This window comes from Phallusia mammillata, chromosome 2 (genome assembly GCF_965637545.1).
Source record: "Phallusia mammillata chromosome 2, kaPhaMamm4.hap1.1, whole genome shotgun sequence".
Taxonomy (NCBI): domain Eukaryota; kingdom Metazoa; phylum Chordata; class Ascidiacea; order Phlebobranchia; family Ascidiidae; genus Phallusia; species Phallusia mammillata.
The window spans coordinates 9,275,262-9,300,061 of NC_137253.1; the positions used below are offsets into that span (position 1 = coordinate 9,275,262).

Below are 24,800 nucleotides of genomic sequence, written 5' to 3' on the forward strand. Positions count from 1 at the left end.
ACACGATATTTAGACATGAACATTTGGTGTGTTAAAGTTACCTAGGCTACATTTTGTGTTTAAATTCTTCAATAGCGTAATGTGGAAAAATACAAGAACCTTTGAAATAAATATAAACCAGTGCTGGTTTAACAAACTTTTATTTGGGATATTTCTGCCAAAATGGCTGTGCTATTTCAAATAAGTGTTTCTACGCGACTGAGCAACGTTTTTGCGTTATCTTACATGACCTTTCTCATGTTGTTCTACAGCTATGTTTAACACACCAGCAATGCAGAATCTAATGCAACAGATCCAGCTGAACCCAAGTATAATGCAAAGCATGATGAATGCTCCGTACATGCAAAATATGATGCAAACTTTAGGCAACAATCCGGAGTTGGCGCAACAGGTAACAGACCATAGCAGCATTTTGCAAGTTGCTGTCTAAAAGTAATATCAAATAATTTTCTCATAAGCTTGTTTAAGTAAACTAAATGTTTTTACATATTTATGAAGAGTTTATGACCAATGGGTTATATTAAGCAGAATATATATATCAAGCTAAATTTAAAATTGAGATTCAGTTTAGTTTGGTTAGCTAAACTCAAGTAACCAGTGAGAGATTTTTGTAATCATTACATCCCTTGTGTTTAGTATTAATAATGAACACAGATGGCCAAACCAACCCAGTACTCTGGTATATGTGTTAATCATAGTTGTGTCAAAGGCTTTTGAACAGTAGTACAATTATTGGCAAAAGTGTAATTGAAATCCCAGTTAAAAGCAATATTATTTAATTTTGTGAGATGATTTTAGTTACAACAGAAGAGATTTATGTTAGTCTGTGAGCATGTTGGTCAGAGGACCAATGATCACAAAAACTAGGCAGGCAATGGTGCTTGTGATTCAACTTTTGTCAGATTCTCCACTAAGCCCACATAGCTCAGTTGGTAGAGCGTAAGCGCTAGAAACACTCCTGTTGTGGGTTCAAATCCCACCGCAGGCTAGATTTTTCTAGCCTACGCCTTGTCATATGGTAGTGAATGCTTGATGACCGTCTAATTGGGTATAGCGCCTTCAATGGGCCTGGCATACTGTGATTCTAGGTTTGTCCAACAAAAATATTCTTGTGATGTTTATTAAAAAAACAATGTTACTCCTATTCCATTGTATTAAAGGGATAAAATGTAGTAATCAATTTCACATTATTTGGCTTCAGATTTTGTCTCAAAACCCCATGTTTGCGAACAACCCCCAAATGGCGGAAATGCTACCAGCAATGTTGCGACAAATGCAATCACCCGAGATGCAGGCCCTCTACTCCAACCCACGGGCTATGGAGGCAATGATGCAAATGCAACAAGCCATGCAAACACTGCAACAGGAGGCACCTGGCATCTTACCAGGGTAAAACTTACTACATAACTGTGAAAAATAGATGTCCTTGTTTTTTAATCAGTAGCCAAGGCTAATTTGGTTAAATTTAATTGCAAAAAACATACCATATGTTTAATGGTTGTAAATTTAAGATTGTTAACCATACCTTTTGGATATTGCACAAAAATCAGATACACAAGCCTTTAGTTTCACGAAGTTAGTTTGAACTTGAAAAGCATAACCTGACCATCTTAGTGAACATAGTTGTTTGACGTGGCTACACTTCTTAGTTTTCTTTTGTTTGTGGCAAGGACATTACTATGCACTAAAACAAAACACGAACATGGGTGATATTTTTTCCCCTTTTGGCAGAATGATGGGAACCATGGGGCTAGTACCAACCCAGACAGCTACCACTGGAACCACTGGGGCATTAACAACCCCAACACCTTCCTCTACCACCGGTTCAGCGACCCCCCAACTCTTCCACCTAATGTTTTAAGTCAAATGATGCAAACCCTTGCCACAGGTGGTACTCCAACTGGCACTGGTGCAACTCAACCACAGGTAAAACTCTCAATATAATACCTTGAGATGACCATGTTTTACCCTCGTTTAGGAATGTGCCTAAACTGGAAATGTTCTGTTTGGTCGAGCACTGAGCTTCTCATGTTAATGCTCGGTGCTTGGTCGAGCACGCTCGGTGTATTGTGACGTCACAAACATTCTTGATTTCAGGCTAGTTTGGTAGCTTTCCAAGGTTCCTTATGTCACCAGCGGTATGTTAAGCTATACAAACCCCAGAAATACACATTATTCCAACATCTGACACATTTTTTGTTCATGATCCCTTTCGAACACTGGTTCCCTATACAGGGTATAAAATTTGCAAATTTAATACTCTGGTCAGTTTGTGCAACTGCTCGGCCAAGCACTGAGCATCAAAAACAGCGATGCCCAGAACCGAGTACTCGGGTTCTGACTCGGCTCGGCCTATCCCCTCCCTCAATTACTGATCAAAGATTGGAAACAGTTTTAAGTTAAGACACCTAGTTTACAGTCCAGGGACAATCAGTGATATGAAGAAAATCAAACTACCTAAATTGGCATCCCTTGTTCAAATGGAGGAGTGTTAATGGAAGTGTTTATGACATTTTTATATTTGCTTTTGTTTTTGTAGGGTCCACCAGAGGCACGTTTTCAATCACAACTTGAACAACTCACCTCAATGGGATTTATAAATAGGGAAGCTAACATTCAAGCTTTGGTTGTTATTGATTGGTTGTTAAGGTAAGGAAAGTGCATGGATGTTTTTTTTTTGGCCAGGTTACAGCTTGGGCCAGCATTCTTATGCTTGAGGGTCATATGTTGCATAGCACTTTTGCCAGCAGGCTTGAGATCCAGCACTCCGTAATCACTTGACTAAAAATGCTTGTATGCAGGTGACATGTCGATGTCTATTTTCCAACATTTGACTGGTGTGTCCTAAATATAATTACCAGTTTTAGTGTCAACCATACAGTCCTCAGCAACATACCTGACTAGTGGAGTAAAGAACATGAGTCACTTCATGTTAAAAAATCTTTAAATTGAGCTGATAATTTCAAAAGCACAAAGAACCATTAGTCTACACAGTTTATAGAACCAGATAATTTAAACAGTATTATTAACTATTGTTTTCCTTTTTCATTTGCAGAACTAACCAATCCTGACCTGGTCACGATGTTTATGCTTTAAAAGTTGTGGTGATGTCTCTGTGCATATGCATTTTATGGTTTGGCAAGAACCTTCACCTCCACTCTGCCCACCAGCCTATTGTTATCATAAAAAAGTAACTAAGGATGTGTTTTGTGCTTGCTTTCAAATTCATGACAATTTATTATAGTTTTTACATTTTTCGATAATCGCTTAGTAATAATCTGGAATTTGGCATTATAAAAAAAAACATGAAAAAATGCAATGTTGCTTGTACTGTGTACATTAACAGATTGTGTGTGTTTTTCCGTTGCCACAGTAACGTATTGTTTGTTATTATTTTCGATTTGTTTGAAAGATGTTTTACCCAAATCTGCCTCTAGCATGAATCCCACATAAAATGTTCTGATCGCTTCACGATCCATTGAAACATAAATTTGCAATTACTGAAATTGTTTGTTCCAAATACCCCTGTAATAAGGGTATTTTTCGTCATGCAACACTCTAATTTTACAGAAATCTTAATTAAGGACATTCATTTTTTATATTTAAGACATTGGTTTTAACCAGCACGTTGAAAAATTAAAGAAAAAACAGTGTAGAAAATGTTGATGTTGTAACGGCCAAGAAAACGTTCTTAATTTCCTGTTCTGTTGAATAAGTAGTCAATCTGTGTGTCTTACGCAACGTTTTTCAATTTTGTTGTGCCGTTGAAAAAAGGTAGGTGTACTTGTATAGGTACCAGTTCTACGTGCACTGCATCCAGATGAATGACATTGTGGTGCATGCAATTGAAACACAGGCGAAACGGCCTCTTGGCCTTCCATTTCTATTGCAGGTTGTATAGACAATTGTTTACAACGATAAGCGACGATTGTACGGTAATAAATACGAACGCGCGAAAAACAAATGGTGATTGATATCTCGTATAAATCTGGAAACGCTTTATTTTATTGAAAATTTTATTGTCATGTCATATATGACATACAAGATATGTTTGGCAATCCGTGTCTTTAAATCGGGGAAGAATATGCTACAGATAGGCATTTGTTTCAAAATTTCGCACGAAAATTTGTTTTGTACGTGGTACATACTGGTAGTTAAAATTTGCAGTGTAATAAAATAAATGGTTTCGCCAGGTTATACCGTAACATAGGTTCTAAAGACGTCTGGTAAACCTACTTTGGTGTAAACTGTGAACCACAGCAATTAAAATAGATGTTACAGAAGAATGAAAGATCTACAATAAATATGGCAATCGACTGCACCCTTTCAATTTTTTTTAATCAGACGCCATACCATTTGAAACGAATGGTGTTACAACTCTAAGCTCATTTTCGCATTTCTAAAATTTTTGCTTTATTACCCCTGCTATGACGTTACAATCGCTATGTGCGTAACAGTAAAATTGGAAGGCTATTGTTTGCACCTAGTGATGCACCGAACCCGACTAAAAAGGTTTGGGCCGAAACCGAATATTCGGCCTCATGCCGGAACCTAAAATCCTCTTTCTTATGGATGTTTCCAGCTAAACCTTGCGTTGTTGATGCGAGAGAACTCAATTTTGACAAACTAAAATCACTTTCACAATGTATAAGCTTTAGTAAACATCTAAAATTTTGCAGACAACGTGGCTCGTATTTTATAGATACAACAAATAGCTAGTTCCTGACGTTTTGTATGGGCGAAAATGAAATTTAAGGCCTAAATTCAATGCAATAAAAAAGTTCGGTTTCGGCCGAATTTTTAAAAAAGTTCGGGCCGAAACCGAAACATTGGAAAACAGCGGATTCGGCCGAAATGTTTCGGCCAACCGAAACTTCGGTGCATCACTAGTTATAACGAATGGTTCATTTACTGTAAAACGTGGCATAATGAAGAAACTTTATTACTACTTTGAGTAAATTCGTTGTATTGCATGTTTTCGAGAAAATTACTGCTAAAATGAAGTGGGGTGATCACCGATTTCTTGCTTAAGTGAACGTTGTACCCTGTGATGGTCTCGGTGAGTGTTTGTTCAGACATGTTCTAAATTGAATTTATGGTTTGCACACGTAACTCATGGCATGCTGTATTTTCCTACAGTGCTTGCAGCCATGGTTTCATCGTCTGCAACTGTTGATACGTATACTGTACCTGTTGACCTGCGTCGCAAAATAGTTGGTGAGTGGATCATTGGCATATTTTCGCGCGTTGACACATTTCAATGTGTTTCGTTTTCTTGATTCAAAACCGTTTCCGTCCCAGTTCTGTTCCTTTTTGTGTACAACGTTGTGGTTGTTGCCGCTGTTGTCGCTGTGGGTTATCGCACAAGAACCGGAAAGTGTTTTGTGTGGGAAAGCGCAAAGAAAAGGCAGCGCAAAGGTTTTTGTGTAGGAAAGCGCAAAGTAACGAATAATACGAATAAAGACGTATACTTTGGGAAATTACCCATAGCGACTAAAGTACATGTAAATAACAAGTATTCTAACCGATTGTAGATAGAGCCTCATGGACGCCATTTTGTGTCCAAATTAATACATCAGGCATAGGAAAAAACACATAGGCCTACATTTTCTGATTTTTACAAACTGGTGGGCTTTAACGCGAATTTGATAGACCAAATCGAATAAAACTTTTGGATTTTACCAGTTGAGCGTGATAATTCACGCTGGTTGCCAATATTTAAAGTTTACATATAAAATAAGCGGCCAAATTTACATGAAAAAAGCAATTTAGCTTGTAATATTACGTTTAAATGTTAGAACCTCAAAATTTTCATTTAATTTGCGAATCAAATTCGCGTTTGATCTCTCCAGTTTGCAAAAATCAGACAATTAATGAGTTATTTTTCTCTACGCGCTGTATCATTTTGGACACAAAATGGCTGCATATAGGTCAGTGTTTCTTAACCTTTTTTCCTGTACCGCCCCTTTTAGACCTACATAATTTATAAACGCCCCCCTTAGAACTGACAAAAACAAAACGATTTAATTTCACGTGCAATATCAATGTGATAATTGGAAGTCTAATCTTTAACAAGCTAATTTTTTCCCCCAGGAACCGTATTTTAGCTGTAGAGGTTCCTTATGCAGAACATGCGAGGCAAGCCAACGCTAAATGAAACGCCAACGTTTTTTAAGTAACAAACAACAACTAATTCATAACGCTTTTGGGTGCGCGTATGCCCACTATTTGACGTTTTTAAAAACGAGCACGTACTCGGGTTCCTCTGGCTCGGTTTGGCCAAGCACAACTCAATCACTACCTGATTTTGCTATTAAAGCGCAGACAAGCCCCGACGAATGACGCAATAGTGATTTGCACAAAATTCATTGTGACATCATAATCGAAACCACCTTGCAAAACAAAGAACCCAATACAGTGAACACTTGAAAATATAATTTAGTGAAAAATAAATTTACTTATACCGGTCACTGGAAGAGATATGACAAAAATAACTTGTATCCCGTTTCCATGGCCGTTCGTCCGATCGGACCTCCTCGCGAAGAGGTCCGCGAAAACACTGAAAAAAATGCTGAGTCTTCCTTATTGCGTCCGATCAGACTGAAATAGCGGAAAAGTCCGATCGGACCAACGGCCATGGAAACGGGATATTGGTCGTTTTGTTTCGTTTTAACTGCCTCATCTTCTCTCAGCGCCCCCCAATTGCCCAATTATTCTCCAGCGCCCCCTTAGTGATAGCAAACGCCCACAGGGGGGGCGCTGGCGCCCCCGCTGAGAACTACTGATATAGGCTTTTTCGCGTAACAATGGGTTGGACAACTTGTGTTTTATGTAGACTTTGATAGCGACATGAGAACTGGTCTTATTTGGTTGTGGGTTTATATGGTTTCCCGATTTCTCTAATTCTTTGTTTGAAAAACGAGAGTTTCAAAAATTATTTTACGCTAGTCTCTAAACTTTTCAACAGGAAAATAGTGGTTCAAATCCGAACATTATTTTTCGAATGTGTTTTATTTATGTTGTGTGCGAAAAACTCCCATAAAAAACCCAGAAAAATTGTTATAAAACAAGCAATATAACACAAAATACAGACTGTGGGCTGCCAAGGCAATTAGTCTAATGCGGTGTATACAGTAGGGGCGAAATAAATGCACAGCAAACGTTGAAAAGAAATTTCTGGCAAAAAAATGTAATTGCATCTCGACAAAAGCCTGAATTTTACGGGAAAAACTCCAGTTCAAGGGTATTAAACAAAATCTGTGCTTAAGGATAGCGATGACAACCGCGTAGCGTTTATGAGGCCGCGTAATTATGTTTGGAGTAACTTTCCACTTAGATTCTTTTTTTGAAATTCAAAAATCATCGCAATATGAGTACAGTATATTAGCTTAGGTTGTTGAGTCACCATTTTATTAAAGCATCAACGATTTTAAAATAACAATGATTCGTTAACGTCTTGTACAAAAACGACACTAACCTTGTACCCAAGCAAAAATTGATGACCGGGCCGTGTCCAAATACGTACGGCTTACTGGTGCAACCAAGTCTGGGTCGGATATAACAACCGTGTCTCAACCTTATATGAATGTATGGCTAAGGGTTGACATTGAAACACCCCCATGCATGGGGCGTCCGTCAGGATTATGTTTGGTCCATGTACGTTCCGTGCCAACGGCCATACAACGGTACCCTTGCCTGGTCCATGGCTGACAGTCCCTGGCTTGTTGCGTCGTTACGCCACACTTTGCCTAACATGCCCCGAACACCCACCTTGCTAGTTTTTCTATCGGCTTTCCGGATGAGTCCGGACTATGACTCACATATTGCTTTTATCTTAATTTTATTGCCACAAGTACGAACGGAAAAGGGAAAATCATCAACATTAAACGTACGAAAAACTGTTACTCAACGTCGACGCACAATATTCGCGCTGCAGTCGTCAATTTGTCTAAAGACGAGCGGTTGCAGTTTAATGAAGGTTTTAGGAAAATGTCAATCGTTCACATCTTTACTTCCCCCGCTGAACTGAGTTTGACGTGCGCCCCATGAAGATATCTAAACAAAAAATAAAATAGATATAATCGATTTTACAAAACATGAAAATGCGCAGTATTTTTTGAAACTGTTTACGGTTTAAATACCTTTCGCTTTAAAAAAAGATGGCTATTGGCTAACATGCAAACATAAAAAATTTTATGGTACAAATTAAGATACAACGAAATTAATAGGGCAACAAGTGCTTACCTTTTCATACACAAATAAGTTGACGTCCAGCAACATATTGCAGTTCGATGAGGCAAAATAAAGTATATTCCTGAAGTGTATTCCGAAAAATAGACTTAACTGAAAAGCTGCATGCTGCCTCAACAACTTAACTTTCACTTTAACACAATGTGTTCACAGAGCTAAGTCATTCCACTGAACTAAGTTCCTTTTTCGTCGATTGGCCAATAGCACTGCTTGAGCTTAAACGCGCCTTTGTTCGAAAGTTGCACTGTGGCGCGAAAAGGGAGAGCAAAACTTCAAAGGCGTGATTGATCGACGTCTCAAAACTGTGCGATGGTCGGCCTTTGTAGCTGCCAGCGGGGTGCGTCACTTACGGCCAAAACATAACGCCCTCAGCGAAACAACTGGTTAATAAATAAATCTTTAAAAATTGCATTAACAGTTAGGCACTATTCACGCGATTTCGTAATAAATGTCGACGAAACGACAAAACAAAAACTTTTTTTTACGTTTATGCAAACCATCCATTCAATTCAACACCTAACTTTATAAGTAATATGAAATTCATTCTTTAAGCAATTATTTAATTACAAACTAGCCTAAATGTTATGTTATTCCAATAGAGATTGGTACCTTTTTTCCTAATAGTCAAACTTTCTGTCTTTATGTGACGTGCATCGAATCAATAAAATTTGTAATGTTTACAAGCAACATTTACGACGCCGTACAAAATTATAACATGGCCATGCTTGTCTTTTCATACCATAATCCTTTGTACCAGACCGCCATTAATAATCAGACGAGGGCGGTGTATGATTATTCCAAGTTAGGACCAGGTATGGAAATGCCTTAAAAAAACTTAACTTATATGAATGGGAAAAGTTTGGGACTGCCGTTCATTGGCCGTTTGGTACATACGCAAGAGATAATCGTGCGCAAGAGGCCAACGGCCGAGCGTAAAGGGTAGATAATTTTCGCCTGGGTATACACATGAGCCGGTAAACTTGTGCATGTGGTAAAGACTTACTGTGAGAGTTGTCTTGTTTAATAAAGCAGACATGTTAAAACTTTAATTTTAGTGTAACTATTTGAGTGTAGTGAAAGAAAAGTCCCAAACGTCAGCTGATATCGCCAAACCACTTTTAATGCAACCGTGCAGGAAGTGCTTATAAAGTGTTATAGCCCTAATACTGTAATCACACAGCACGCACCACTCTTAGCTAGATATTACTTGAGTATAGTTGCAGCAATCCTAGTGGCAAGCAGCTTAAAACATTGATAGCCCATGGTCTTTTGGTGGCCTTGCTGTTTACGTAACTGTTCAAAAATGAAAATGTGATGATCAAGTTACCAAGCAAATAAATTTGACTTTGTACAGGCTAAGAACAGAGTCTACAAAGGTAACTTGTGAATGTAAGTGTAATAGCGAACTTTATTTAAAGTTAGTGCAAAACTGATATTTGTGTGTAATGTGTTTCTACCGAAAAATACTATTAGCAAATAGCAAACCTACGAAAGATTCAGGAAACTAATGGAGTAATTTGGTTGTAAAAATAAACCAAGTTTGCTTTTATGTTGCAATATGTACATCTTGTTTCACTATTATGTCTATTCCGGTCAAACAATAATATGGTTTGTATTGATTGTTGGATGTTGTTCATTGCATTCTTTAGGGTTGATGTTGGGCTTTGTGGTGTATGTGCTCCTTCTGATCTGACTTGGTTAACAATCATGCTGCCTCAGGTAGTGGCGAGGCGGCGGTATTAGGATTAGTTGTTTGAAACACCAAAAATACATGGTCTCTCTTACCACACAAAATGTAACTGTTCTAATTTGATTGGAAACTTGGTTAAACATTCTTCAAGCTACAAAAGCTGCTAACCGCCGGAAATCGTAGACTTTGATAGATCGGCTTTTTGAGAGGGCAATCTAAAGCCATTGAAGTTTGGGCACCCCTAGTTGATGCTGCGAAAACTGCTGCGAAAAGATGTACTGTATACTATTGTTGTTGATCCAGTCAAGGTGCTACATGATTCACATCCTTATTATGGGTTCCCTTCCCTGATCACCCGCAGGCCCCCAAAACGAAACATTTTTAACGCTGGTTTGGTAAAGAAAGAGTGCTTTAAATTTATTGAAATTTGGTCATATGTTAGATATTAATCCAAACTTGGTCCACCTGAAGTTTCCCCCCAAATTGCCCAGCGGTTCACCCACAGGCCCCTGAAACGTAAATTTTTAACGCTGTTTTTTATCGCTCATGTGGTAAAGAAAGAGTGCTTCTAATTTATTTAAATTTGGACACGTGTTAGTTATTAATCTGAACTTGATCCTCTAGAAGTTTGACCCCGATTGACCCAGCGGTTCACTCACAGGCCCCCGAAACGTAAATGTGTCTAACGCTCGTTTGGTCAAGAAAGACGCTGTAGGCAGAAGTCCCAAGAGAGTAACTCATTGGTTTACGATGGCAGGAGGGCTCAGCTTGACGTCGGACAGACGTTTCACGACACGTCGTTTCGGTGATTAGAAATCAGCTGTTTTGCACAGCAATGCTATTTCGTTTTATTAAGTTATCATTTACATTTTCAGTTTTGGCAAAGGTTTCACACCTATGACGCGATTTAAACCTAATAAGCGTGCTTTGGTTTCGTATATGTCAAGCAAAACTTTGTTTAATAAAAATAAAGATGAAAAATTAAACTTGACATTTTTGCAAGATGTTTTTTTAAATGCTCTTAAGGTCAACTAGTAGGTATCACTAACACAGTTTAGAACTTTCTTTCGTCATAACGTAGCGTTTTTTTGCAATCGATTTAGGAATACTCAAGGCATGTATAAATTAGGTTAAACAGTGTTGTTGAACACCAAGCACTGCGGCCTATGGAAAACGGTGTCAAAAGGTCAAACAGTCGTTTGGCGTATGCGCCCTGAGAGGTTACTACAGGTCAATGGTACCCGATTTGCGAAACAAAGTTAAATGAAAAACAATTTGTTGTGTATACCCTTGTAGCAAATTGCTTTTAAATTTAAAGTGCCTGTGACACAACTGTTACAGCTTTCTAGAAAAAAAAGTGTTTGAAACCTGACCTTGGACCAATATCTGGGTCAAAGCAGGAGAATCAATTGAAATTTATATTTTTTGTTCTTTTTTAAAGTTTTTGTAATTATATGACAATAATAGTGCAAACAGAATACGAAGCAGTTTTTTTATTGTTGGGTTAATGCATTCTAAAAATTTGTCCTTAAAAATCTAAAAATCACCGCAACATTTGTTTACCGTTAATCCGCACAAACACGCGTGTGGGGACCCATTTGTTTTTGTGTACAAAAACAATCATATGTGTAGATCAAATGATGTGTATAGTAAATTGGTTAATATCGCATAGAATTCATAAAATGGTAGTATATCAGAAAGCCACCATTCTAGTTTTGATCTGAAAGCCACCATTGTAGTGAGAGAGACAGAGAAAAGGGGTATGTCGATGAAGCAAACGTAATTGAGCTTGGTACTGCACCTCTGGTGTTGTAAAAATCTGTGAAGCACAATTAAGATATGACGTGACGTCGTTGCCTTTACTAAAACCAATGTGCGTGAGGCTTCCCAGTACGTTAATCAATGCTTAAATTTGTAACTAGGCAAGCAAACATGCTGTAGTTTAAAAAATTTACATGTTTATTAACAACGTTGCCACTCAGCAATGCGAGCCAATACTATTGATGTCAAATGTAAGCATAACAGCAAGGGGCTGTTTGTTTCAAGCTGTGAATTTCGACTGTATGAAAAAAGTTCGACAAATTATTTTGAATACTTAACAGATCAATTAGAAACTGGCGTTTGTACACTAGTAAATACCCCTAGTGCAAAAAGAAATGTCAGAAGAAGCCGGACCGAGCGGTTGCCACAACAAGCCTGTGGAAAACATCCAGCCTGATGAGAACATCCAGCATGTTGAGAGCATTCAGAATGTAGAGAATACCCAGAAAGTTGGAAGCATCCAAAATATCGAGGTAAGTGTGTTTAGTTTTCATTCTGTTTAAACTAAGGCAAGTGAATGCAAACGCATTGTCAGCATGCAAATCATCGTTTGCTTTTTGTGCCACTATATAACCATGGCACAAATATACCACATTCTATCAATGTGGATGTGTATATAGACTTAATATGCGCCCTTGCACCTAAAGAACAGTGTTCAAATGGTTACCTTTTAGTATAGTAATATAAAACATGCACGTAACCTTTTTCTCATGGACGTTGATGTGGACCTAACTCGACGCTTTAAATCTGAAATTCTACTTTAGAATCACAACTTTCTGCCTGAAGCGTTGGTTTGACGCAACAGCACAAAATACATACAAACGAATGAATCATTGAGTCACATTAAGTAACGGTACAGGTTCCCTGTTCATTTGTGTCTAGGTTGGCTATACATTTTATAAACTAGTGGTTGTATCGTTGTCGAAAAACAGTGTTTTTAAATATTGTGATTTGGGATTGAAATTTACCAAATATTTTTTGGCGTTCATCTATTACAGGGGTCACTAAACTACGCGATCCGGCCCACGAGGTCATTTCATCCGGCCCGCGACTACCTTTTTTGGTTTGCCAAATCATATCGATAACTTTGTAACATTCAAAAATTTATCTACTCCTTACGAAAGTTGTTCTGTCACGATATGTAGAATTGATTTGCCGAGTTTCATAGGATAACAACGTCCAAGATTGATTTAAATCCGGTCTGTTACGTCTCATACAAGACTACAAGTGTTAATTGTGCACTAACAGTTGCCTTATTTTGTTACTTGTGACGTTATATGCATTTGCTCGTAAGATGAGACTGACTATACAATTTAACAGTCGCATCACCATATTTTAAATTGGATTTAAGGAAGACCATATCTGGGCGGCCCTGTAAAAATCGCCTAGCGGTCTAAGTTTGGAAAGACGGCGCTAGGGCATGTAAACTATGTGGCCCGGGTGAATCATTAAAAAACTTATCCGGCCCGCAGTGAAAAAGAATTGGTGACCCCTGATCTATTATATTAGAGGATTTTAATCGGGGAACATTTTATTTGACAAGCTTTGGAGTTAATTAATTGTTGATAATATTTTCGTTGACAATTCAGTCTATAGCTCATAGGACGAAAGCGTGCAGCTCTGGAGTTTCCCTTATACCACGTCAGCATTTCCGCGTATTCAGAGTTATGCGTAGCTAAAGGTCGTGTCGAAAAACGCAATTGATTAAAGGTAGCTCCATCCGTGTTCGCCAGGAAACAATGCTGGTTGCGTTGTGGAGTATGACTTATTATATGTTAAACCTCTGTACAGTTAACTCTGTAGGTGTGTAGCTAACAAAATTAAAAGCAAACAACTAAAAACACTAATGAGATAAGCTCAAGTATCCCCTGTTAATGATTTCTTAAATATTATTGTGGTATAAACTGGCGCCTTTGTAGTGATGGGAGGATTTTTTAATTATTGCAAACAACCCATGTTGATGTTGACCAGCTGCTGTCAAACTTATTGCCATTGCAACCTTTCTTTAAACCAGGGATGGGCAACCTGTGGCCCGCAGGTCACATACGGCCCTTTGATTGAAGTTGTGCGGCCCGCAGAGATACTTGGATTTCAAATGTACTGGCAAACGAGTCCAATTATAAGATTTTTTAAACAGATTAGTGCGCCCGGTGCTATTTTTTCCGCCACCTGACGATATGCTACTAGAATCAAATGCGAATTTTCTTTGTAGTAAAGCATTTTTGGTATGCAACGAAGTAAAATCACTTTGTGTTATACAAAGGTGCGGCCCGCGATCTAATCATCGCAATTGTATTTGGCCCCACAGTGACAAAGGTTGCCCACCCCTGCTTTAAACCATGGTGCACAACCTTATGGGCTGTAAAGGCTGTATCGCCTATCCTTATTTCACAAACGGCCACTAAGTGTCTTCTTGTTTTGTTTGTAAATTATTGATTTAAAAAAATAGGTTTATTTCATATACATATACCATCTAATGGTGCCCGAAAAAGTTAAGAATTTTTTTAACTTGATGCACAAATTAAGCTGAACGATCGAACTGTTTATGACGTTATACCATCTATACTGTGACGCGTGTGGTATCGTTTTAGCAGTGTTTGCTCAAAAAGGCTGATGCATATACTTACTAGTTCAGTACTCTTTTTTCCAGCCCTATAAAATCTATTTCGAGGAGTTTTAAAATCCAAAGACTAGCAAAACAGTTTTGTTTATGTCACGGCCGCGAGTATAAATATGTTTTAGTTTACATGTCTACGGCCGCATGTTGTGCACCTGCTTTAAACCAACAAACTAGTGGTGGTTTTTATAAAGCTTGCTAATTTTTCTTGTTGTTGGAGTGTTTGTCATACTGATTGTCAGGAAAAGTACTTACATGCAAGAAACGATACAAACCTAGTGCTTCATTTACTCTGTGTTGCAAGTAACAATTTCACAGCACAGTGCGGTTTTGTTCACCATGTTTTCAAAACGAATTATCAGGTTTCCATTCCTGGCTTTATTGTGAACATTAAGAAATTGGATTCCTATATATAGATGTCCGCAACATGAACCAGTGTTTTTGAACCTAATTTGTAGTCGAAAGGCAGTAGACTATAAGGGGGCAACTATATTAGCTGCTTGTTTCTCTGTACGCCAACCAGGAAACGCTTTCAACGTATTTAATTGCCAATACGGGGAACCAAAGTTTTGAGTCATAGCATTAAACCGAAAACAACGTTATGGTGCAATTGTCTATCCTTCTTCACCCCAATTAAGCAAAGGTGAAGAGAATTTCGGCTAAATGGAGAAGCCGTGACTAATCTTGCGACGGAAATTACCGTTGAGCTGGCTAAACAGTCAACAAATTCCTTAGATCGGAGATTTGCAACTATTCCTAGCCAATGCTTCACCAGTTTCCTTCTAAATCCAATAAAAACAAACGAAATAGGAATTTCTGTGCATTCGAATACCTTTAAAAAGAACTTAAGAACGAAAATACTAGGACGAAGCGGAATTTTCGGATAATTTGTTACATATGGTATGTAAACGTACGATATGACCCAAGCAAGAAAATTTTGTTTTCAACTATAGCCACGCTTTGAAACGTAAGTGTGTACAAAATTAACTGTATGGCACATAATCACAGCACCGATGCTAAAATATCATTATCTCATGGTAGTCGCTCATATTACCAACGAATCTGTCGTTAGCCGGGTTTACATTTTTCGTATGCATTGAAACATTGCATTTCAACATGACCAGTAATACCACTGGTTCCAAGCATAAGTGTGCGCCTCACGGAAGTTTGTTGTTGAAGGGCATTAAAGATTGGTGAAGCCAAGTTTAGCTGGTTTGTTCTGTCTGACCCGTTAAAACCATTAGAATATTTTCATAATAAATATATTTTACCCATAATTTAGTTGTATCGTTTTCGTATTTTTTCGTGTACAAAATAACAGAATTAGCCTAGTATTAGTTTATGATAAAAAAGATATATATAATTACCGCGTGTTACCTTGTACGAATATACATCTTATGACGCAACAGTGCCAATGTTTGTACTTATTATTATGTCACACAATGGAATTCTGTTAATTAGCTGGTCAGGTAGTGTTCATTTTGCACGTTAATAAAGTCAACGTCCTTGCAGTTCGTGTTGTGTTTGGGGCTTAAGGTTTTTTTTTGCAACGAAACGTTCCGTTTGTATTGTCTTAAAAATACTCTTTGTACCTGTTAAATTTTTTTTATTCCAGCCCGCCATTTTCTGTTTCTCATGTGCCCCGAGCGTTTGCCCTATTTTGGTCATTTTGGTAAACTTGTTGCAATTAACAGAATACACTATCACTGATTTGTTTTAAACATTTGGACTGCACCACGATGATTGAGATTAGATGACGTTGAAAAACGTTTTCTGCTTGATACACAGTTACGCGAGCAGCTATGTCTATTGGTTTGTAATGAAAACTTGGTCTGAATCGACTGAAACGTGTCATGGTATAATACAGTGGTTCTCAACCTTTTCGACGATTTCCTCCTTCAACAATTCAAAACATTTTCATTCCTCCATAAAATACTGCACAGTAGATGCTAAACCATGCAAAGATCATTTGAAATGGGGTATTTTATCAACTTCACAGGTCATATTACCATAGCTTAAGTGTCTATTTACCAACCAAACAGTACTAAATTCCTTTTCTCAAGTTTGAAAATTCTTATCTGGGGCGGAATGCATAGCCGGTCGGGAACCGCTGTGATAATATTTCGTGTGGCCAAATCAACATTTCCAACAGTACAACAGCAGGTTTCCCAAACAACATATGATTTGTGATAATTTGACGATCCCCTACTTCTTGGGTTTCGTAATTATACTCTATTTTTTTAGGTACATGCCTACAGTGTTATTTTTGTTATGCATCCTGTTTGTAGCAGTTAACAGGCCAGTCTTTGCTGGGGACATAGCAATGCTTTTTGTTAGAATAGGGATAAAGCAAGCTTCAATAACGTGCGATTTTCTTAAGTTTGTAGGCTTGCGTCTCAGAAATTGGTGATTTCCAGAGTGGCGCGTTTGCGTTTCCTGAAGCTCCTGATGTGCGTTGACGTTTTCGTAGACTTTGCATTTGTGAGCTTTTATAAGCCCGATTCTAAAATGAAATCGAAGTTGGGAATGTGTACAATGCAAACAGTATGTGTGACTAATTTAGCAACCCACAAAGCAGTGGATTTGACGAAGGTATTTGCGACAAATTTAAGGTCGTTTGCCACTACCCGGTTTTCAATTCGATCTTTGATTTACAGTGTTCATACTTCAATTGTCACAAAATTTTGTTTTACAGTGCGGCGTTATTATTCTATCCGAGTCTATCTTTCAAAGTATATAAAGGCCAATAGAACCATGCAGTACCGGTTTTTCACTAAGTACAAAAGTCCCGCACTGTACAACTGTGCCAAATCAGGTGTAAACAAAGAAATTGGTGTGGATTTGAAACTTGTAGTCTAAGCTACGGGGTACCTTCCGTACCAAGTGTGCTTGTCATGTTTAGACAAGCTTTGGGACACTTCATTTATGACTTACGTGCAGAGAACAGTTGGTCAACAACTACAATCAGAGTTTGGGTGGATGCGATTTTTTTGTTTGCACTTTGATGTAATTTCACGCTGAGGGTTTCTTACAATAACTTTGTTCTTGAGACGTTGCTTCTTGAGACTCCTTTCTAATAGCGATTATAAATAGTCTAATTTTCCGCGATCACGCACAGAAGTGTTGTGACATGCACAGGATATAGCTCGTTTGTTTGGCAAGGCTATGAAAATGCGGTTGTTCTGTTGCAAACATTGCTCCAGATTGCGAAACTCCCCATAAACTTGTTATTTCATTTCGCCTTACAACGCTCAGTGATTTTCAACTTCCTCCAAAATTAAGCTCATCTCCAACGCTTTGGGTTAAAGGGTGCGAACTTACAAAGCAAAACCTGACTTGAAATCCTAAATATTTATATGTATTACGTGGCTGTTGTTGAAATATATAGATTAAACAAGACGCTGGTTATGCAGACCTTACAACTTTGTGATGTAAAACGCCTTGCTTTTGGGGACTGCTTTCATAGATTCAGTGTTAGCGTTGATGCTTGTAGGGCGTAAAAAAATCCTCGACTGATCACTGGACTCGCCTTTCCAGCTAAGCTTGAACATCCGCAAACGTGCTATATTCCCTTTATTTTAGGACATTACCAGTGCTTGCCACAACCATGTGTGGCTTTTTTTCTTCTGACACGTTTAAACAATAGATCTCTATTAATGACAAAGCTAAGATGCATTCATAGACATTAGAAAAACTATCTCAAACAATTTGTAATAACAACGCGGTTAAACACGCAAAATCAACCGAATTGTGTTTTTAAGAACCTGCATGTTGGCGATACTCATCTTCACCATCATCACCATTATCACCAACCTGGCAACATTGAGGCTGACCATCCATCAGCCAAATTACCTCCAGCTTCCCAACCAGGTAAAAAGTTGTCAGAGTGAGACAAATTAATAATGTGAAAACTGATTCGCAGAATTAAGAACAAGCCCCTAACTCTTTCCTTCAGTATGTTCGTGACAAACTACGGACTTTAAAGTTGCAAAAATATCTCAGAAACAGGCACAAACAGTTCTATTCTTAGTGTGGGCACTTGTCCATGGACAATTTCAAGACATTTTAAACATAATATTTCCCTAACATATGTTTTTTTTTGTATGCAGAAAACGTTCTTAAACAAGCTGCAGATGCCATTCAACAACACCAGGTGACAAAACTTGAAGCCGAAGTGGCTATACGTGGTTTGAGTGTAGACCAGTCCAAACTTCCCGAAGTTCGACAGAACCTGGCCGAAAGCGACATCTTCAATATGAAGGAGCCACACGAAAATGAGCCATTCAGCTCATCCATGCACGAAAAGAAAATGGTGAAATTAGATTTTTCGAAAAGTATTGAATTTGATAATTTACTAGCCACGATGATGGGTATCCGGTTTCTTGCTCTTATTGGCCCCCCAGGCTGTGGAAAGACCACTTTGGCTCAGAAAATGGCAAAATTCACCAACTTCTTTGTGATTTTTTTGAGATTTATGGACTTGAGTTATCAGACTCTAACTCTTCAACAGCTCCTAGTGGATTTTCCCTTCAAAGATGTAGACCAGACAACTAGAGACAATGCGTTTGAATGGATGCTAAACAACCAAGAAAAATGCGTGTTTGTCTTTGATGGTTACGATCAAAGTACTTGGTCCCTAAGCAACGAAAAGCCAGCCAATGTGTCGTATGACACTGCTTTACCGATTCAGGAGCTTGTAGCGAATCTTTGTTGCAAACTTTTTTTTAGTAAATCCCTGTTAATTTTCACGTCTCGGCCTCATTCTATTCTTTCTTTGCCGATTGTATTGCGTCCTAAACTCACTGTTGTTGTTGGTGATCTTCCAACAGATGGCATGCAAAAGCTATTTTTTGCATTTGCCGGTAGTGAGGCAGATGTTTTGTGGAACACGTTGCACACTAATGCACCGCAGTTAATTCAACTTTGCCACAACCCAATGCTGTTACAGTTTGTGGTTTACTCTGGTTTGCATGGCGATGTAAATCAAGTAAACACAATCACCAAGGTTTTCAAAAAAGTCTTGCTTCAGTTAGAAACCTCCGTTCATAAACAAGGTTTACGCTTTTGCGATCTTGTCCAACCAGTTGGTAAAATGGCTTACGACGGTATGGTTCGCCTAACCGTTGTGTTTTCAAACATCGATATACAAAATGCTGGCCTAAAAGATGTAAATATACAGGATTTTGTCATCAAGGTAGCTCTTTGCCCAAGGCTATTTGAGGGTGACAGGGCGATCTTCTACTTTATGCACCAGACATTGCAAGAAATGTTCGCCGCAATGTACATCTGCATGTGTATCTCTGATTCCAAATTCCGCAACATCATCCACCAAGTGGTCTATGAAAGTCACTGGTCTATGGTTCGACGATTCATGTGTGGACTTTTGCTCGGAGACAAAGAAGGTTAGCGAATATGGTCCGAAATCCCTGTTTGCAAAACTCTAGGCTAAAAAGTGTGAACTGTATCACATATTTGTTATTACAGAATATGTAAATCACCAAAAAATTTTGCCATTAACAGTAAACAGAATGCAAAAGCGATAAGATGCCGAAAAGTACTAAATACTACTGTTTGTCATAGCTATAAATGTGGTTTTGGCATGCTGCAACTGGAAGTAATCGAGCCCATTGAACACATAATACGGTTTTCACGCGTTTTGGCAGGCAAGCAAGTTTAAAAACACGCATGGGTGTTCTGCAAAACCTATGCACTGTTAGTCGCGTGCCATTGATCGTACATCAGACGGTGCTGTTTCATGATTAGTCTCCTACACTTAGGTTGAAAATTGCTTCCTTGGATGGAATTCCTCTCCGGTTGGGAACCACTGCTCTAAATCAACTGATAACAGTAGTCCAATCAAATTCCTTGCCTTGGCGTTTCGTTACATTTACTTTACACCTACCAACGCATTTTCCATAAGATAGCTGCCAAGGGATTCATCATCCTTTTCGATACTGAGACCTAGTTGATGGCATTAAGTCTCATAAACGGATTTTGCGAATATTTAAAAGTGAAATATTTAAGTATTTAAGCAACTTCAAGGAATACATAACCTACTTTACGAATCAAAAATAGAAACGCACTACCGCATTTCGTCAAAACATGCTGGTTATTGGGTCGAGAATGTTGACGGAAAAAACGCTTTGTTGCAGTTTGGGAAATATCTCGCAGAAAATAGTATGAGAATCACTAATCGACCAGACTACCAGTAATATTGGATGAAATTAACTAACATTTTATATTGCTGAATCATTAAAAATTCATAAACTCTAGTCTAATTTTGACACACACAGTATATGCAGGGAGTTTGCGCCACAATGAAATAGGTTTGTTGGCGTTAAATGTGTCGTTACAAAACAATTTTAGGGTTTGTTGCGTGCAAACAGACAGTAACACAACTTTCGATTGACATGCAACCGCAGCAGTCATCTCAGTTTTCTTTAGCGCATACTGTTCTTGTGCAAGTGCTCTAATGCAAGGGCTCAAACCATAAAAATTGGTATTTTTAGTAAATCGAAAACTCTGTAAATATAACAAGTACAAAAAGCAAAACCAAGGGCATGGCAAAAATAAATAACCATGTATTTTATTTGTTTCATTTTTATGAATTGTAGGTGACGAAATGAACCCAACAACTCATCAGGTACACAAACGAGGACTCCTAACAATGTTTAGGCGAATTCTACGGCGGTCTCCAAAAGGTTGGGACATGATGAAATATCACTTAATAAGCCTTTTCCTTTTTCCTTTTTATTTTGGAACACATTGTTTTTAAATGGTGGAGGAGGAAATGCTAAAAACTTCGCTTTAAGCACATATGTGTTGAGAATAAAATAACACTGTCTTTGAATGGCGTGCAAAGTAAAAGGCAAATAGTAAAATTTTAGGAAAATTAATGTTCTATAAAAGCTATACGCATAAAAGATGTCCTTGAATGCTTACGTCACATATGCAAAATAGGGTTGGGTAATTGAAAATAAAGAATTTGAACAATTAAAGTCATTTTTTGTATAAGATTCGGTTAAAATCGCGTTTGCAACTCGTCCACTGCGCTGCAATATTTCGTCTTGTTATCAAATCATTCATGTTCATTGTTACTTACTAAACTTATAAAGCTACAAATATTATTGATTTGTGTTCTGGAAAATTACATTGTTCTGAAATGTTCACCTATATGCCTTTAATTTGCATGTTTCACTAAATGTCTACAATGCACTTATTGTTTAGTTTTTTACAAGCCTACAAAATTTCGCACCAAGCTCATTCAATTGATGAAAGCCGGCATTGCTAAACATCAACTGATTGGTAAGAACATACTTTAATGTTAACAACGTAGCAATTAGGCTGCGTATTAGGCTTTAAGGTTTCGTATAAGGCACATTTAGACTGCAAATGTTGGCAACCAGGGTATACGCGAAATGCAAAAGGGCACCAGTTTTTGTGGTTACACAATAAGTAGCTGCTTCGTTTACTTACCCGCATGCAAACGCCAAAATACATACTGCATGAAGTAACCTGATCGCAGCAGGCCCCATCTTTGTCTCTGCTTAGAAGTCAGTGAAATCGCTTTAATATTTTTAGTTTTTTTCAAAAAAATGATGATTCTTACGGCAGTGTTGTACGTCACTGCAAAACGTTTGTGGTGGCACATGGCATTAACCTGCTCACAACTGAAATATTTTTAATTTGGAGTCGCTCGCTTCTAATACCTTTTCACGGCTACACATCATGCAAATCAGTGGTTCTCAAATATTTTAAGCTAAAATTTCCTTCCACAGCACACTTCGCAGGTAAACATAACAAATGTTGTTCAAAGGAATGTTAATTCTGAACTTTATTGTGGTGCTTTTTATTGCCAATTAGTAAAATATGATCTTTTAACTGTTTTCATGCACGCCAAGCAGTATTTCGGCATGAAGTCCAAAAACACGGTCAATGACGGTTTGCACTTCAAAAAAGTAAATATTTCGCGGCACACTTGGAAATCTCCCGCGGTACACTATTTAAGAATCACTTATTCAAATACCGCTCCTTTCCTTTGGTCGTTCTATAATCTAACGTCCTATTCAAAGGCAGCATCTGGCCCCTGCCACGCAGGTTGCACATCTCTGAGTGGTATGGCAAGAAAAACACATAGCCTTCTTTAACTGACATGGTGGGTTATTTCAGTTTGCAAGAATTTAAGAAACAAAAGAGAAAAAAAATAAAGTGAGCAAAAAAAATCATAGTCTGATGTATTTGTGTACAAAACATGACTGCTGGTCACAAGCAAATGTAGGTTTTCTCTTAACGTTCTCATGCGGCGCGTCATACATTGGCCAAACCCGACGTAACTATATGTACACTCATAATGGAACATTCACAAAGTGCAAAGTCACATGTCTGCTCACACCTCCAAGAGCACCAGACCCACCGCGTCAATTTATTCAACCCAGAAGTATTGGGCAGCGCAAATACCAATAAAACCATTACATTTTTTGTTTAGTTTGTTATGATTTTGTGGTAGTAAAAGCGCAGCCTACACGTTCCAGTATACCTGCTTTCAAAACTACCTATACATATACACACACACAGGCAAAGTCTATCATTTTGATTTAACAAGCAAACTGGCACCCTGCTGCGTTCAATAGGTGGCCGACATCTGCGGTATTTCCATTTATATTATGTCCAAACAGCGTCTAAAATGCTTTAAGTTCGAAGCTTTACGCTGCAATTACAGACTATTCTTTAAGTTAAAGTGTAATAAGACGCATTCGTTGTTTTTTACTCTAGACACAATGGCAAAGTATTGTTTAATGTCAAAAAAGAACGTTGTCCGAATGAAAGTTGTTATTTTTGTTCAAATTGCGTATTAGTTTAACTTGTAAATACTTTTGACCAGGTTTTATATTTGGACTGGCCATGGGGTCATGATAAGATTATATTACTTGAAGCGTTAATAGCCTATCCCTTGTTTAGTTGCTTTCTCGCATTATTGTATAAAAAACAAAATATATTTGCCTTTCAAACAAAGTGATATTTAAAAGTCATCCATACTATCAGTGCATGCTTTTAAAATCATTTATCACTGTATATTTTGGCATATTATCTGTGATATCACACAAAAAACAATGAAACATGTTATGCGTCACAATCTCCACATTGTCTTTCAGTGGAACATTTTTCTTTCACAGTAAATTTTACCTTTAGTAGTGGTTTAAGAGTTGCTGGGTTAGGACGCACTAAATGTTCTCTCCCAATTTTTTGCAACATTTACTCAGTGACGGTTTATGATGTTTCAAAAAAGCTCGGTCAGGCAATGACCTATGACTGATAAACAGGTAAGCAGGGATTTATTAAATATTGTCTTTTTCAAGCGTAAGAAAAGCACGCATAAACTTTGACAATAACATACTGGCCTTTCATGCTGGGTTGGTAAGTATTTGTCATATTAAACTTAAGATTATCTTTTTTTGACATTTTTTAATTAGCAACGTCTAAAGTTTTTGCATATTTTTTTAGATTTGCTGACTGACATCCAGGAATGCTCGGACGATGAGAAAGATTCTCTTGCAAAGTTTCTCCCTTTGAACCTTAATTTTCGCGGCACCCCCTTCACATCTAGTACAGTTCACGCCTTGGCTCAAGCCCTTCCGAGGTTGTGTGGACCTGTTGAGGAGCTGGATTTTACCCAATGCAATCTGAACTTGGATTCACTGAAGATGATTTGTGAAGGAATCAGCAAACTTAAATACAAGGTTTGTCACAAGCTTTATAACATTTTGTTTTTATTACTAGACACTGAATCACAACGTTAATAGAACTATGTTTGTAATTTTTTTTATAACATAACTTAAATTCACAATTACAAAATGTAGTTTTTAGCTTACAATTGTCCGAATAAATTTTCAACAAATAATCATGAAATCTTGCACAGATGGAACATCTTAATCTGAGTTACAACAAGTTCGGAGATGAGGAAGTCAAAATAATTTCTGTTATTTTAAACAAAGTTGGGAATTTGGGTCTGCGGAGATGCGAGATTTCTGCGACTGGTTTGGAAGTTTTGTGCGGAGAAATAAAGAAACTGGAAACGCGGGTAGGATATTTTAGTAATATTACAAAACCTGAAAGTTAATTACGTAAACAAAAACACAATGACGTCACTCATCACGTGACATTATACTATTTACGAATTTTCAGTTGATTAAATTTGCAACAAATAATCATGAAATCTTGCACAGATGGAAATTCTTAATCTGAGTAACAACGGGTTCGGACAGGAGGAAGTCAAAATAATTTCTGGTTGTTTAAACAAAGTTAGGGGATTGTATCTAGTGAATTGCGGAATTTCTGCGACTGGTTTGGAAGTTTTATGCGGAGAAATAAAGAAACTGGAAACGCCGGTAGGGTATTTTACTAATATTACAAAACCTGAAAGTA

The 24,800-nt window shown here is 37.8% G+C and overlaps 2 protein-coding genes and 1 long non-coding RNA gene across 3 annotated transcripts in view; 2 read left to right on the forward strand and 1 right to left on the reverse strand.

The window, feature by feature from the left end:
• The window catches only part of LOC145212935 (uncharacterized), a 5,046-nt gene extending 1,082 nt beyond the window's left edge, over nucleotides 1-3,964 (forward strand). The window contains exons 3-7 of the mRNA XM_080081182.1: nucleotides 263-391; nucleotides 1,202-1,389; nucleotides 1,732-1,926; nucleotides 2,540-2,649; nucleotides 3,056-3,964. Coding sequence (XP_079937308.1) covers nucleotides 263-391; nucleotides 1,202-1,389; nucleotides 1,732-1,926; nucleotides 2,540-2,649; nucleotides 3,056-3,071 — 638 coding nt within the window. The 3' untranslated portion in view covers nucleotides 3,072-3,964. The remainder of the gene's footprint in view (nucleotides 1-262; nucleotides 392-1,201; nucleotides 1,390-1,731; nucleotides 1,927-2,539; nucleotides 2,650-3,055) is intronic.
• Nucleotides 3,965-7,823: 3,859 nt separating this feature from the next.
• On the reverse strand, nucleotides 7,824-8,654 carry LOC145214819 (uncharacterized). The gene is made up of 2 exons (XR_013857133.1): nucleotides 8,245-8,654; nucleotides 7,824-8,055 (listed from the first exon to the last, which is right to left on the reverse strand). It is a non-coding gene; the product is annotated as an uncharacterized LOC145214819 (long non-coding RNA).
• A 3,396-nt stretch (nucleotides 8,655-12,050) lies between these two features.
• On the forward strand, nucleotides 12,051-24,495 carry LOC145212936 (uncharacterized). Its single transcript, XM_080081183.1, has 7 exons — nucleotides 12,051-12,234; nucleotides 18,140-18,248; nucleotides 18,488-19,780; nucleotides 20,993-21,079; nucleotides 21,606-21,683; nucleotides 23,880-24,115; nucleotides 24,295-24,495. The coding sequence occupies exons 1-7, from the start codon at nucleotides 12,097-12,099 to the stop codon at nucleotides 24,493-24,495; spliced, it is 2,142 nt and encodes a 713-aa protein (XP_079937309.1). The 5' UTR covers nucleotides 12,051-12,096.
• The last annotated feature ends 305 nt before the right edge of the window (nucleotides 24,496-24,800 follow it).

Bases quoted from the DNA above. Each gene is read 5' to 3' on its own strand.
- LOC145212936 (XM_080081183.1), top strand. From the start codon at position 12,097: ATGTCAGAAGAAGCCGGACCGAGCGGTTGCCACAACAAGCCTGTGGAA. The intron at 18,249-18,487 runs GTAAAAAGTTGT...TTTTGTATGCAG, and splicing joins ACCTCCAGCTTCCCAACCAG to AAAACGTTCTTAAACAAGCT. The intron at 21,684-23,879 runs GTAAGAACATAC...ATATTTTTTTAG, and splicing joins TGCTAAACATCAACTGATTG to ATTTGCTGACTGACATCCAG.